At 35.5% G+C, this 15,521-nt stretch overlaps 1 protein-coding gene and 2 long non-coding RNA genes across 3 annotated transcripts; 2 read left to right on the top strand and 1 right to left on the bottom strand.

The window, feature by feature from the left end:
• Positions 1-272: 272 nt before the first annotated feature.
• On the top strand, positions 273-10,698 carry LOC122407536 (uncharacterized). The gene is made up of 3 exons (XR_006260215.1): positions 273-399; positions 3,829-4,028; positions 9,761-10,698. It is a non-coding gene; the product is annotated as an uncharacterized lncRNA (long non-coding RNA).
• Positions 274-14,685, bottom strand: Zdhhc8 (zinc finger DHHC-type containing 8). Its single transcript, XM_043413828.1, has 9 exons — positions 13,981-14,685; positions 13,632-13,750; positions 12,644-12,801; positions 11,882-12,054; positions 11,514-11,708; positions 10,810-10,954; positions 9,817-10,031; positions 8,526-8,702; positions 274-5,914 (listed from the first exon to the last, which is right to left on the bottom strand). The coding sequence occupies exons 1-9, from the start codon at positions 14,070-14,072 to the stop codon at positions 5,191-5,193; spliced, it is 1,998 nt and encodes a 665-aa protein (XP_043269763.1). The 5' UTR covers positions 14,073-14,685; the 3' UTR covers positions 274-5,190.
• Positions 10,950-13,342, top strand: LOC122407538 (uncharacterized). Its single transcript, XR_006260216.1, has 2 exons — positions 10,950-11,077; positions 11,500-13,342. It is a non-coding gene; the product is annotated as an uncharacterized lncRNA (long non-coding RNA).
• Positions 14,686-15,521: the final 836 nt, after the last annotated feature.

The raw sequence follows: 15,521 nt of genomic DNA, 5'->3' as shown, positions 1-15,521 counted from the left end.
AAAACGAATGGCGATGCCTTCTAGGTTATAATCTCCGCTCAAAGATCGTTCGGAATAGCACTGCCAAGTATCCACACCCATGAAATAATTTCTGCACAACTTTCAAAGTCATTTAAAAACTCGTCAAGTCTCCATATTCAACGAACTCAGCGTTCGAAACTATTCAAGTGATAAAATCTGCCACCGTGCGAGCAACGTTCGAAGTGCGAGCGACGTGACGACTCGAGCGTTGATGAAAATGCGCTTTACAATAATAATTTATTAAATACCCAATTGACTTTCCATTATTTATTTTATATGACGGCAGCGACGATTCGTGAGGTACTGAAATATATGTGTATGTACATTGACATAGTGATAACGGGCTAATATGTACAGATACATCGAATCATATAAATGGTAAATATCGTTTGTTTTTTCCTTGTTTTTCTCGTACATTCTTAGTTCTTTTATTTATCATTAATCAATTCGTAACGTTGTACCGTTTTGATGTGAAGTCTGTGTGTGTGAATTTTTTGTTTCGCTTCTGTATTTCTTTATCGATCGAACAATCTCGTGGTTAACTGACTTTCAAAATAGTATCTTTTGCTATACTTTTTTGGCACAAGTTCACCGGAGACAAAGGTCGAGGGTTCGACGGGTGCGGATAGGAAGGAGGGTGGGAGTGAGAGAGAGGGGGGGGGGAAACATACGAACATTTCATCCGAGCTTGTGTTTCGTTATCGTTTCGCGTTTGATGTTGCAGCGGAACAAAAAAATTTTTCGTAACGAGAACAACGCGAAGAAATTTATGATGACGTGTTTATATCGTGTATCTCGCATTGAAGTTTTTTTGTAGTCTTTCCTTATTCCTTCCGTTCAACGAGCAATTATTTTATGACGAAAAACGGTAAATTGCAATCAGGACCGTTCCTTCAACTGATATGTTGAGAATCGATCTTAAACATACGCCTGCTTTTGTTGTTTGAGAGATGAGAAATAAATAAAAAGTGAAAAACGATAATAATTTTTCTACAACAATGTACAATCGTTTAAAAAAAAGCTAATAATTCATAATCCTATTAATCATTTAGAGTATTTCAAAAACAAATCAAGATGACATTGTGTTTATAAATCTTTCAATTATTCTTTCGAATGATAAATTAAGTTTATTTTGAATCGAAGATCAATGAACGCGTGGTGTTGAATTAGTCATTGAAATAAGTTTTTTTGTTTCTTTTTTCTTTCATTGCACAAGCAAATAACGAATGATCGGGCAAAATAATTGTTCTCATTCGAAATATTCTCATCCCTGAATATGAAACGCGATGCGTTTGAAACTTTTGTTTATAAAACGAAAGAGAAACTCGCCTACGATCGCTGACACATCGAATATGAATAATTATACAGACTCAACGAATGAATTTTTCAGTACGAGTCAGCAATTTATGCGATGGGTTTGATTGATATATTACAGGATTTTTCAGTTCCCTTGTTCATTTCTTTGCTTTTTTTCACCTCTTTATCGCGTTCGGATATTTTGTATTTCATGGTATTCGCAGATCAAACGAACGTTCATCAACGTCGAACAATAATTTTACAACGTTGTAATTGTTCATGTCTCACTCCTCACAGTAGCAACGCTGCTTGTGTTTTTTTCATTCACACTCACACCAATATTTATCTTTGTATCTATCTATTCTTTTTCGCTCAACAAATCATCCTCTCGTACACAATATTCTTTCATTTTGTCGTTTACCTCCGAACGTTTATTGAAATGGAAAAATAAATCGAGATAAATGTTAATGAAAAGATCATCATCGAAAGAAGAAGAAAAAAATGTCGTGTTAGTTGGACAAATCGATAATAAAATTCGGCATTCGTCGAGCTAAATTATAAACTCTTATTCCTATCATTTACGTATAAATATTGTTGAATATAAATTCATACATAGATTATATATGTATATGAGTTTATATGTACATACATTATGTATATATGCATTTATATACTTGTATATTAAAAATTTACTACACATTTCAGGATTATTTTACACAGAATTTGTTATTCTATCTTGACAATGACTTAAGTCGATTAAGTAACTCTTTTAAAGAATACGGACAATATTTCTCGCTTTGCTTCTTTTTATTTTCTCGTGTTTTTATTATTCTCTTTTCCCCTCTCACGTGTACGTTTGTGGGAGGATTTATCGTTCAAATATTTCTCGCTCGCACTCTTGCAGTTTTCACTCACACTGCGAATGATTATGAATGTTGTTGGATAAAAAAAGAAAACGAAGGGAATTAATGTCGTCGATCAATGTATTAAAGTGCCGCGCGTCAATAATTAAGTCACCGTTACACTGTATAAAAATCTAAACTGACCTTAACGTGTACTAAAATTGGATGAGTTTGCTGTCAAATGGGAGGAATGCGAGAGAAAATACACTCAAAGATCGAGGGAACAATGATCCCCCGTATATCGAATCCTATGAGATCGTGCACGTTTTTAGAGTTGGTGGTCGATTGCTCGTCTCAGAAAAAGCTCGTTTTATGATGGTCCATTTTTTCGCACAGCTTTGTTATGCTCGCGTTCCAGGAATACGATATTTTCACTTTTATTCTTCAACTTTGACGCTCGACTTGATTATCGAGTCTCAGCCATGAGGTAATTTCTTGGTGAAAAACTTTCTTCACGATGTGATTGATCGAAGATCGCCTGAGAGTGTGGGCAATTGTCTACTTTTCGTCGAAAAAAATATTTTTTTTCCTTTTACTTCCTGTCCTACTAAATTTCTTACTAAATAAAAAAAAAAAAAAAAAAACATATAAAATGTCTTGACTAAGTTTAGCAATATTTCTTGTTCGGTTGGAATAAATAATCAACTCTTCAGCATTTCTGTTCCCTATTTACAAAACGTAACTAATTTTTGAAAAATTGTCGAACGAAAATACCGTATTTGAAACGATAATAAATTTATGGACCCTCATTAACAACGATATTTTTTTAGAACATGATTTTTAACAATTTTCTGTTTTTTTTTGTTCCCGAGAAGTTATACTTTGACCAAATAAATAAATACGAATTTATTACTTGAGAGTGATTTCCGACGTTTTGTCCTATATCATTTTTTTATAAAAATTCCCCCTTTTTTGTGTTAACAGCCAGATTTTTCGGTCGCAAAATTGAAAAATAAGAGAAAAAATATCGTTCATGACGTTAAATTTCTAACGCTTGATCACTTTGTTGTAATTTCGACCTTCCGATTAGTGTTTACTCAACCATACATTTGTTGAGATTTTTTTCGATATAAATATATAAATATATCGAGTATACAATTTTTTTTCACCGGCCAAGAGAATTCAACCATGAGTTTTGAAAATCCTTCAATTACATAAGCTTTGTATCAAAGGTTAAAAAGCCGGATTCCCTTAACGAACGTAGAAAAGACTTGATTACCCAGTAACAAAATTCCCGATATAAATGACTCGGACTAAAAATTTTCAAATTCAGCAAATTTGTCCCGCTCTCAAAAAAATAATGGAAAAATCAGAACTCTTTCAAGAACTGTAATTTTTCATGTACACTTCTGTTTATAGTTCGGAAAATCATCATCTTGTAATTCCGTTCAAGGTTTTTTTTCATTTTTTTGTTTCCATAAATATAAAAAATATAAGAATTCCTGACTGAGTTGTTTTGTCCAATAACATGATTTTTTTTCCGGAACATTTTCGTTCTCCTCGAATCAGGTACGTTAATAATTTTAGTTCAGGATATTTCATGAACAAAAAATAATATAAATAAATATGAATCTAACATAGAATTGCGTGTATATTCGCATTTTTGCAGAAATCGCTGTCAAGTCTTTATTTCATCGACGAAGAAAATGAAATAAGAGGGACGTTTTAATTCAACCCAGTTCAAATAGAAACTTGATGCACTGTCATTCAACTTATGACGAGTAATTAACACGGCTATAAATACCTTAGAAAGAGAAAGAGAGAGAGAGAGAGAGAGAGAATCCACAAGATATTTTTCACATGGCTCATGTAAGTTTTTTGAATACGAACTTATTGAAAATCTTTCAATCTCAACGGAATATAATAAACTGCTGACAAAAATTGCAGTCAATTATAATATTTTTGGGAATCGCAAGTCAATTGTCAGGTTGTATATTTACCCAAAGTTATATAAACCGAACGGGAAATATTCGACGGTGGTTTCCGAGAAGTTACAGGTACCTCAAAAAAGCGGGTATTATTTTCCAGTCGTGGCTGTAGGATCAACTCAATATTTAAATGAGAACCCGTTGATTACAAGGCTTCATTCCTCTTGGAACAACGCTTTAGAAGACACAATTATTTATTCCTTTACTTCATTAATCTCAGGAAGAAACAGGGATTGAATGAACAAAAAATAAATCTTTCATTCGGTATCGACTCACCGAGTGGTTTGACGCTGCAAATCAGCGATAAAATTCAACATCGAACACGCACAAGATAGATAATTGAAGAAAATGATTAGAGCAGCATCAAAGCGCTGAACCTTGTCCGTATTTATCGCGTAAACAAAAAATCAATATGGGTGTAAACGAAAGAAAGGGAAACGTGATTATCGTACGTTTCCCGACGAAAGCGTTCTCAACTTTCATTGGCTTTGTTGGAATGCCGCTCAAGTTCAAATCGTTAAAATCCAGCGAAATTTCCTATATTTTATAAGTGTTAATTCTTAGTGATTTTCAAAGTTTACAAAAAGTTGTAATCTCGATTGTTCGAAAAATCAGTATCGAAGACCCGAAAAAAGATTTGCAGATATTTGTGACAATAAATTTCAACAAAACGAGAATCGATTTACTGAGAAAAAAGTAAAAGATCAATTACATTTTAACGATGCAAGCTTCAACGTCACTTTTTTGAAACGTCATACGAAATTATCTCTCAGTTTCTCTTTCCCAGAAAAATGTATTCTTGGGAAGAACGAGACGAGGTGAAGGGCAATACCTTGAAAAATCGTGGGTAAAAAAAGAATAAATTGAAAGAAAAGATAGCCTCATGATTTTTCAAGAGATTGGTATATCGTTCACACGGAAACCTCAGAATTAGCTGAAGAAGCACGATGACCTTCGTAGCTCCGTGCGATGTGAAAAATGGTCGATGGCTTCTTGTTAATCCCCGTCCAGCGATTCGATCCAGCGGAGACGTTGAAGATTGGCTATACGGAAATTTCGTAATTCATGTCGTAGACACTGGCACGATCGGGTGTCGGTGTCGTGGGCCTTTGTGATCTTGAATCGTTAGGTGCGGTGACCATTTCCATGGAGTCGGTCATTTCTAATGCTCTTACGAAGGACATAGGTCGCCTTCGACCATCGACCGGGGTCGGTGTCGTCGGAGTTGCCATCGTCGAGACTTTGCGTTTAACTTGGGGCGATTGATGAGGCGGAAATACCGGTACACCGCCTCTCGTAGCTGGATGATAAGCTGCTCTTTGAGGAGGCGGCGGTGGATTACCGTACGGTTGTTGCGTCGGACTCGTTGGATTCGAGCAATAATAATCGTAAGGAGGTGGCTGACGTTGCGGAATATTTTGGTGACTCGGTACTCCCATACCTGGTCCCGCTTGCTGAGGATAACCACACGGTGAATTGTCCTTCCACATGTAGACACCTCTTTGTGGCGAACCAGCCAATTCGCGTATATTATCAACCGTATTATTGGTGCGCGAATATGGATGCTCATTTCCTTGTCTTATCAGCTCGCTCTCCGATAGAAAACGTCGCTGTGGACTATAACCCGTGTTCGGTACACCCGACATCTGACCCTGGCCAATCACACCCACGTGATTGTTGTGATGCTGCACATCGTAATACGTTGGAGCTTCGGCTACACCTATAAAGTCGGGCCGACGTACCTGCGTCGGTGTGCCTGGATTTGATCTGAAAATACATCGACTTTTAGTAACTACGATCTTCGATCTTTCCCCCATTTGATCCTCGTACATGATCCTTTCTGACGCATTTACATATATTTATATATATACTTTTATATTTTGGGCTCTCACGTTTTTTGTACTTCTCTCCATGTCCATCCTTTATTGTTCTGCGTGTGAATTTCAATTTCAAGAGAGATATTTCAAACCGTTCATCATTTTTCGACACTTTTCCCTCACTTTCGTTCCATCATATTCTTTAGTCAGTATTTCAGAACTTGGTGGCTCAAAGTAAATTCTTCAAAATTCATAAATCTTTTTGATCTAGGCATTACAAAAATCTGTTTTCACTCATGAAATTAAAAAGTATTTTTTATTTCATTATTTTTAAAACCGTTCGTTCGAAAAAATCATAATGCAAACAATAAGGAATTTCATTCTCATTAATTCAGCACTTGTTAAGAGTTTGCAAAAGTTAAATTTTCCAAATATTACCAGTTTTTTTTTTCCTACAAACGAAACGTCATTATCTTTATGATGAATTTATCAAATGTTAACCACATTCTCACTCCCCGAACAAAAAGTTTACTCTGACGACACTATGGCAAGATTGAAATTCATACGGCAGAATGGAAATAATAATAATAACAATAATGAGAATGATAATAATAAAAACGAAAGCCCCAATATAAAAGTATATCGAAATATTTGATAATGCGCGATACAGTGAACCAATATTGACATATGCAAGTGCTGAGCATTTTAGCCATACAAATACGGCTCTGGCGAGACATACAGGAGAGAGCAGCGCGTCATTCCTGTTAAAAAAATTAGCATCTATCGAAGAAAAAAAAACGTAAAAAAGAGTAGCAAAACCTAATAAATACTTGAAGTGTTTTATATTTCATTGATGTTTCTTGTGAGAGCGGTTTTCGTGTAGGTGTATGTGCGTACGTGTTCGTGTGTTATCTAGTGTTTGGTGATGTGCGTATAAATTGTATGCAACAAAGCATAATTGTAAACTACGGTACGTCCTCGTAGGATCAAGTTCGTGTTTACCTGCAGTAGGTCGCAACATGTTGTCAGAGAGGCAGCTCCTTGCAGTTACCACCCCCTGCAGTGGGACACAAACTTATCTATATACCATATATCTCTTTGAAGACACGTGCAAGAAAAAAGAAATCTAATCTCCTTCTAAGAGACACTGATTATCTAGATCGCGTTATTTCTTTCTCTTTTTTTTTCACTCTATTCCCCTTTCGTATTATTCTCCGTCAGATTTGACTGTGTATTTGATGATGATTGATGGTAACGAGTACTGACCATTGTATGAGAAAGAGCTAATAAAAAAATTAAAAAAAAAAAATAAAATAAAAAAAAAATAGCGACGTAGAAAAAATAAAATAAACAAATAAAAATGAACGACGATAATGAGAAAAGAGAAAAAAAAAACTAGTGAGCTTTGTTTGTTGTTTTGACGACGATGTCACGTTTTCATAACTATTCTCCCTGAGATTACGTTTCTTGTGTCATGGTTTTTATAAAATTCTCGTAGCTTGTTGGCATCTAATTATTGTAGCTCGCTGCGACACGAATTTATTATTTGATTGTCAGGGAAAATCAAGAACTTACAGTGCTTAGTCATGTAAGAGTGGCATTGGAAAAAAATTTATGTGCTACATGTGTTTCAAGTGATGCCACGAGCTTCGGAATTTTAACGGCGTGAGCGAAGCGTGAATTTGCACTCAGTGCGTTCAGTGTTTTATCCGGGTGAGTCCGGGCCAAATACATCGGCATGTAAGATCTATTAATTCGTATCCGATCCACAATTTGAATTAACTGTTTTTTCATAGTCCTTAGCAAACGTTTCTTCGAAGTGGCTGCTCATTTTTCAGGTTGAATAATTTTTTTTTCTTGTATAAGATCGAAATTGAAAATAGAAGAAATTTAGTACGTTTTTCAGAGTGGAAGAAACAGTATTTAAAAAATTGCTCGATCAAATAGCGACGGTCGTAGAACTGAAGTTTGCAACGATTACAATTTCATCGAAACATTTTTCTTATGACTTTCTAATTGGCCCATTTGTCCAGTTGCTTTCAACAAATTCATCGGGCAATTTTCTAGGAATCGAACAAATGCATTTTAAGGATTTTTATAATTTGATGGAATCAAGTTATTAACATAATTATATGCGTTATTAATCTAAATTCACGCACTATAAATATGTGAAAAAAATCTAAGCAACGACGAATGAAAATCTGATATTCCGGTGTTCCTTATCGATGCAAACTTCAATACGACGACGATTCAAGATTTTGAATCGCTCGAAAGGCGTCATTTGTACGATTAACATTTAGTGACGTGTATCGGTGCAAAGTTGTGTGCCAGTGTGTTTGTAAATGAAATAAATCAGCGTTGGTGATTGTGAAATGTTGGTGATCGAATGTGTAAATGTTTATATGATTAAGAGACCGATGGCATCGAGGGCATCGTTTCGCTTCCTTTTTTTTGTGCACATTATTATTGTGCTTTTTTAATCTCACAATCTTTGGTGTGTATATATATATATATAATATTGTTAATTATACGAGAAGCGAATAGAAGAGCGTGTCTCGTACCTGCGTATTGGACTGGAAATGGCAAGTGGCGTTGGTACGCCTATAGCTTTGATGCGCTGTTGCATCGTCGGGCTTGCACCACCCTGACCTTGACCTCTTTGGGGACCTCCGGCCGGTGATCCAGTCGCTTCGGGCGACAGCGGATCGGGAGTATGACTGCGAGAGCCGTTCATTCCCCTGATGACAAAAAATCACATAATTTTTACCAATCTTTCCTTAAAGCTGTTGTACTATTTTGTGAAAATTTGTATTACTTCATAAAGAAATGATTGAAGAATGGTTTCGTCACAAACACGTAATGTTTGACGACCTTTCAAAAGTTATTTCGAAGAAAACAAAACGGATTTTCATTGCCATTTTTTTCTTCTGATTACTGATGCATAGTTGGTCTATGTAAAAAAAAATTCTGGATCAAATATTCAATAGGTTCGCCACCGGAGAAACGTAACTGGAGAATCTCGACGACAAGTCGCGTGCAGGCTATCAACTTGCCGTAATTATGTTAGACGAATTATAATTTCTATTATTCATAAATCGATGTTGCATTATTGTTGGTAGAAATCAATCTTACTCCGTTTCCGTGAATTAAACTATAGTTTTCGCCGAAAAAAAAAAATTGATTGGTATTTGAAATTTCATTATTTTTACAATTCTGCATTTTTATCAACTTTTCCTTTTGAATAATTCTCATTGACTTTTTCACGTTTATTCCGGGCGATGTATATAGTTACGGGTAAAAATAGTAATCGGTGTCAGTTAAAGACAGAGACTTCTGATCGGCACGTCATTTGTTGATCGTGCCACTGGGACTCGATTATTACACCGGTACATCCGCGAACCTATTCATATTCCTATGGTGGAAGACTTCATACATATAGTTTAAACGTCCCGAATATTTATAATAATTCCAAGCAAATAAAATATTTTGTTCTTTTTGAAAATTGTTCCAAATTACTCGATCACTCACTTTTGATCAATTTACAAAACAGTTTGGTGATACTCGACAATTGTAATGGAAGAAAAATTAGGAAAACTGTGAGAAATCATTTTTTCCCAACAAATTAATCTTATATGAAGTCATTTCTTCAGACTTTCATACATTTCCTGAAGTCAGTAGTTAGCAGAAGTGTCGTAAAGAGACAATCACTAGTACATTGAAAACGAAAGATAAAATTGTGATCGTGATGAATTGAAACAAGGTGTATCATAAACTTGCCCTTATTTCTAATTGACAGATCGAGTAGCATCAGGACACGGAAGAATAAACCAGGAAAACCACGGAAAAACATACCTCGGCCTTGGATGGGGGCTACCTCGTGGATAATGCATTGGATGACGATGCTGTGGCGGTTGTGGATGCCTGGGAGATTCGCTGTTCTCGACAGGTGGCAGGAAAAAGTTGCTTTTCGATCCGTGTCTCTGCAACGGTGGGGTAGGTTCACAATCTGCTGATTGTGATGCAGTCGGTTCCATATCCGTATCGGAACAATCTCGTCCGGGGGACAACTGTAAAATATTGACAAAAAAAGAAAGAAGAATATTTTCCGTTACATAGGAAAGTGATAAATAAGATTTTAATGAAAAAAATTTTTCAATACTCAAATGAATGAACAAAACAATGACGTACGATCAAAGTGGAATTTTGTTTAGCTTCGCAAGGAAAAAAGGATGAAGGGATGGATGAGGTCGGGGTCTCTTGGTTCAGTAAAAACGTCCTCCAAATGTTCTAATTGACTCGTGACGAACGGATAAGCTATCTTCGCTCGACGTAACGTACTGTGGATATCAATTATGCACACAGTATCCGAGAAAAAAATCAACATAAAAAGTAACATACAAAATTATTCGAGTCACGCGCGAATGTTGTGACGTTGAAACGTTGTTTCGCACGCTCACTAAATCATCTACAAAAGCGATTAACTACCTTCTACTCAGCGACTACGACCAATCAAGTCTATATGCTTTGCGAACAGATAGAGCCAACAGAGAGGGAGAGCAAGAAAAGAATGCGTGGGTGAATGTATTTTAGCCAGAATACGGTGAAAGCATAGGAGAAAAACAGTACCTCAGTAATAAACGTCAACCTTGAGAACGTGTAAAAAAAGCGTGTAGAGACTGCGAAGGTTGTTAGTGCCGATAATACAAGTTATTAAAAAAAAACACACACACACAACTTTGTATTGATATATTGAAAAAAAGAGTTATAGTATTTTACAAGTACGAAGGGAAAAAATACCACATGGAAAATTGAAGAAGAAACGAGCAAAGTTGCACTAGCTCTTACCTTATTGTAAGCATTTGAACTGGCATTTCTAACACCGTTGCTGCTATCCATGTAGGTTTTTACCTGGTTCTCGCTGTCTATCGTCGATATCTCGGACGTGCAAGCCCCCCGTCGCTTTCCTGAATACTTTTCAGGTTTGATTAAACTGCAAATTGGATTCAACGTTGAACAATCTTTTTTCAAACCTACTTTCAACTTGGAATATTGAATTAGAAAATGCCTGACGAATACGGAAATGCTTGAAAGATTTGGGAACATCCAAATACTGGTGAATATTTATCGATGATTATTTTCATAAATTCACTTTATCTTTGATTAAAATTGTATTCATATGACTTTAAAGTGGCAAACAGGCCTAAGTTTTTTGAATTTACGTATTAGGAGAAACATTTATGGTGTTTTATTATTTTCATAAACTAAACAAGTATATTCGCATTCTCATCATTCATTCAGGTGTTCAACTTTTGGGCTTTTTGAGAAAATTGCTTTCAAAGATGCGTCTTATGTTGACTTCAACTGATGGTAGACACAATGCTTTAGAAAATTATTGAATTTAAATGAAATTTTTTTTTTTTTTAGTACTTATTGTAGGCACAATATTTCCGAATGACTTGAAGAGGAGTAACCTCAAAAGTCGCAGAATTTGTCTACATGTTAGAGGGTCAAATCGATGTTTGCTTCGGTTTGAAGGAAACGGCGAATACCTTGGGTACTGGGGTCCAAATTGTGTGTAGCAGCAATTATGGAAGCATCCTCTCGAGAAGGGATTGTATCCACCGTTGAATTTCCCTGTGACTTGTTCATTTGTGGTGCGTCCCCGCGAAACGAGAACCACGTGAAAACCTGTCAATCCGAGTATTGGAATAAATAGAAGTGTAACTACTCCCATCAGTACCATCCTGTATGATTGAAATAGAAGGTCACATCGACGAGGCAAGAGTGACATAAAGTCGAGTTAAGGTAAACAGAGTCAAAGATTATTGATAAGATGCAAAGCAATCGTTGGTTCATATGTGTAACAAAAAAGAACTGCTGCTCGTTGTTAATCATTACGTAATATGGTTAAGGATACGCGACTGTCGTGTCGACCTCTCCCAGTTGTTGCTTGTGCTCGAGTACAAAGTACAAACAAAGTCCAAAGATGCTGAGCATGTGAAAGCTCAACGAGAGAAGAAAGAAAAAGAAGAATCTGTAGTTTCTTCTGCCTATACAATTGTTCACCCATGGGCAATGGTGATCGAACGTCTGAAACACGAAATGAAATTATTATACATTTTGTAAAGACAAAATAGGAAAGTAGTTCATTTAAAAAAAAAACACCTTTTTTCGCGGATATTTTCAAAGTATTAAATCAGTCAATTTAAAATGAAAATCTGTGTAACTTTACAATTTTTGTTGCATTTACATTTCTCATAAATATGTATGTTTTTCAGCCAAGAAATTTGTGTTGGAATATATACAGAATTTAACGTTAATCGAAAATTGTTTTTCTTGTATGGAAATAGCTTTACAAAAAATTATTATTCTGGAATAGTGACACAGAACTAACAGCGTTCATGTCTAAAATTTTCCAACAGATGCCACACATGGAAGAACGCAAAGAAATTTAACATTGTAGAAAAACTTGACAATGCAACTGGCAAAAATACATGAAACTTTTAAAAAAAATCTATTACTAAAGAATGTTAATAATAATATAAATACAAAAGTGTAAGTTTTAAATAGTATTTTGGTATAAAACTATTAAAGAATGCATAAAATTTTGGTCAATCGTCAATCGCTGGACATTGTTACCAAGGTGAAATCCAAGATAATGTAAAATATGAGAAATTACCTCTATGCAATGATCACATACACTGCAGTGGGAACAACGTGGTGGCCTGTAGAATTTACAGGTTACGCACCATTTCATGCGCACCGTTATACCATTTATTTCTACATTTTTAAATAGCGGAGCTCTGATGTCATCTTCCCGATCTTCATCTGGAGGGGCTTCAAAAAGAAAATTCAATCCAGTCTAATGATTTCAAAATAAGTTCGCTGATTAATTATAATAAAGCTTCTACGTTGCCTGCATTGATAGTGACTCGAAATGACAATAACATACTGCGCTCTCTTTTTTTCCTAAAAGATATCTACTTTAGGACGCACCGATGTTTTAACGCATACCCAAAGAACAGTAACCTAAAAATCTTGTTACTCTCTATTTGTTATCAACTCTATATCTATGCTTCAAAAATTTTATCAGATTTGATGATGTTTTGAATTCAAAGACATTTCATACATTGTATTAATGATGTATGTTTTGCAACAGTTGAACTTCATAGAAGGAAAACTCATTCTTTTGTACCCAATACAATAGGAAATGTTAATGTTATAAATATGATTGTTTAAATTCGTAAGAAAATGTTTGATATAAAAACCTTAACAGAAAAGAAAATGATGTGAAAGAGAACATTTTGATTCCTAATACAATGATTTGTATATTGGCATATCAAATAAAATATCTGTCAACTCCTTTGCATTACTTTAATCTGTGTTAGGAAACATTGATTACTTTTGACATAAGTTCTGTTACTATTTCATGGAAATCAATTCTACAGACACTAAAAATAAAACTCCTACTTCAAGTCAAAACAGATTCAACTTATGGCAACAGATCAATCTGCAAGATTGCATCAAGCAAGACCAAAACAAAAGATTTTGTCGTTATTCCCTTGATGTAAATTGTATTCCCTCCGACATTCAATTCATGCAAGTATTTGCATTGAAAATGAATGGATTATTGAATTGTTCAAAGTACGACAAGTTAATTTTTTTACCTTTTGGTATGACACCGGGATCCATAAATGTGGCCAGTGTAAAATTGGCCAGTACAAAGAAGGCTATGACCCCTTGAAGCGCCGGAACCCATGGATATCGGAAGAGATAATACTGGCATCTGAGACAGAAAATAATTGAGATTCCTGATTACCATTAATGTTCATCACATTGACGTGTAGCACGATCCTTCGATACTAGAGAAATTCGAATATACGTCGACAAGAAAGAGGCAAAAAGTAACTCGAGTGGCACACAGTAAGAAGAAAAGATGTAAAAAGAGAATGGATTACAGGGATTTCAGTTGCGTGAGTATGTGCAAAGAAGCTTCGGATTCAATCAAGTACTTACGGGTAATAGAAAAAAAGGGTCGTCGTGCTGAGTAAAAGAGTCCAGGCGAACGTTGCCGGTAAATATCTTGTTTTTACATCGCATCCCGGCATTCTGCACTTTCCGACGACTTAAAATATAAATAATGGGTGTCTTGACGTTGAGCCTCGTGAAACGTAACCGTATTTGTTGGTCGATAAGGCAAGAAAAAGAAACGAGAAGCGAACATAAAATGAATATTATTTATTTTAATCGTTGAGATTTCTGCTACCAGAAAACATGGCCGCGTCCATTGATACTGCCTAGTGTTATTTGCAATTGATGTTTTGTGCATCTATTGCGGTTTCTCATTTTATATATTCACACGATAAGTTGCGGTTTCACTCGTTATGTTTATCCCTTTTTCTTTTTTTGTCCTTCCACTTTTTCGTGCTTCTCCCTCTCTGCCCCGTTACCGTAAGACTTTTTTTTTATACCCGTAGTAGATCGTACACGTCCATGACAACCCCGGGTGGGTCACTTTCGTAAAAACATTCGTGAAGTGAGAAGGAAAAGTAGAAAGAAAAAAGTGTGTACAGAGATTCTCTATGTATATAGTTAATTCTAGCTACTCTCTCTTTCTTTCTTGCTCTTCCGTGCGTGTACGATCCTGTCGACGAAGAGAATTCTCTACTACCACTCCACTGTACACCACCTTCTTTGACATACATAGATCATGCAATCTTGAATCCTGTACGACATTGAGGAGAATGCGTGCAGCGTGCAAAGAAGAGCTTAAATTCTCGTGCGCCCTCTTCCGGACTTCAAAGTATGATTATACATCGACTGAGGCTCTGTCACTTGTACAGTCGGTAAAAATCCTGTTGCACGGTTTATTCCGAGTAGCTTGATATTTGAAAGAAAATATGAGTTACACGCTATTCTCATTTTATCAGAGAACAAGGTGTAACTTTTATTTTTCTCAAAAAATCAAGGGTGTCCGAGTAAACCGTGCAACCATTTTGCAGTTATCTCTTTCGCACTCGCGCAAGTGATAAATCACCTTGAACTAATCGAAACTAGTTTCTATACCTTCCTTACTTGACCGACCAATTAGATATTTCTGAATTTTTTAAATGTAAACAATTTGTCGGGGTCTTGTTGGTGATTGTTGGATTAAAATCATCAACACTTGTCAGGTATGAACGAGAACAATTTTTAAAAAATTTTTAAAAAATGGACTTTTTTCAATTTTTTAATGTCATTAGTTTTCAAATGCCTTATCGAAATGTAATCGTTTGTTGGTAACGAATTTAATAGAAAAAGAGTTTGTCGAATACCTATATATTTGAAAAATATGAAAAAATCAATTTGCGTGCCGAGTCGATATACCGGTTTTTCTCTAGAGGTTAAAAAAAATTTCGAATGACTGCTCGTTAGAAAAATATAATTAAAAAAACATCAAATAAAAGAAAAACTCTTATAAGAGCGAATAGTGAAATAAGTCAGAGTCGGAGTTTCACGAAGGTGAACACACAAATAAGCTCGCGAAAAAATAGTCGACCTCGAGTCGCTCTGTGTTG

Source organism: Venturia canescens, chromosome 3 (genome assembly GCF_019457755.1).
Source record: "Venturia canescens isolate UGA chromosome 3, ASM1945775v1, whole genome shotgun sequence".
Taxonomy (NCBI): domain Eukaryota; kingdom Metazoa; phylum Arthropoda; class Insecta; order Hymenoptera; family Ichneumonidae; genus Venturia; species Venturia canescens.
The sequence above is the reverse complement of the archived record's forward strand: the minus strand, read 5'-3'. Positions and strand labels throughout refer to the sequence as shown.

Excerpts from the sequence above, each read along its gene's own strand:
- Zdhhc8 (XM_043413828.1), bottom strand. The coding sequence starts at position 14,072 with ATGCCGGGATGCGATGTAAAAACAAGATATTTACCGGCAACGTTCGCC. Across the intron at positions 13,751-13,980 it reads ACCCTTTTTTTCTATTACCC|ATGCCAGTATTATCTCTTCC; the intron begins GTAAGTACTTGA and ends TTTCTGTCTCAG. Across the intron at positions 5,915-8,525 it reads ATTTCCAGTCCAATACGCAG|ATCAAATCCAGGCACACCGA; the intron begins GTACGAGACACG and ends ATGTATTTTCAG.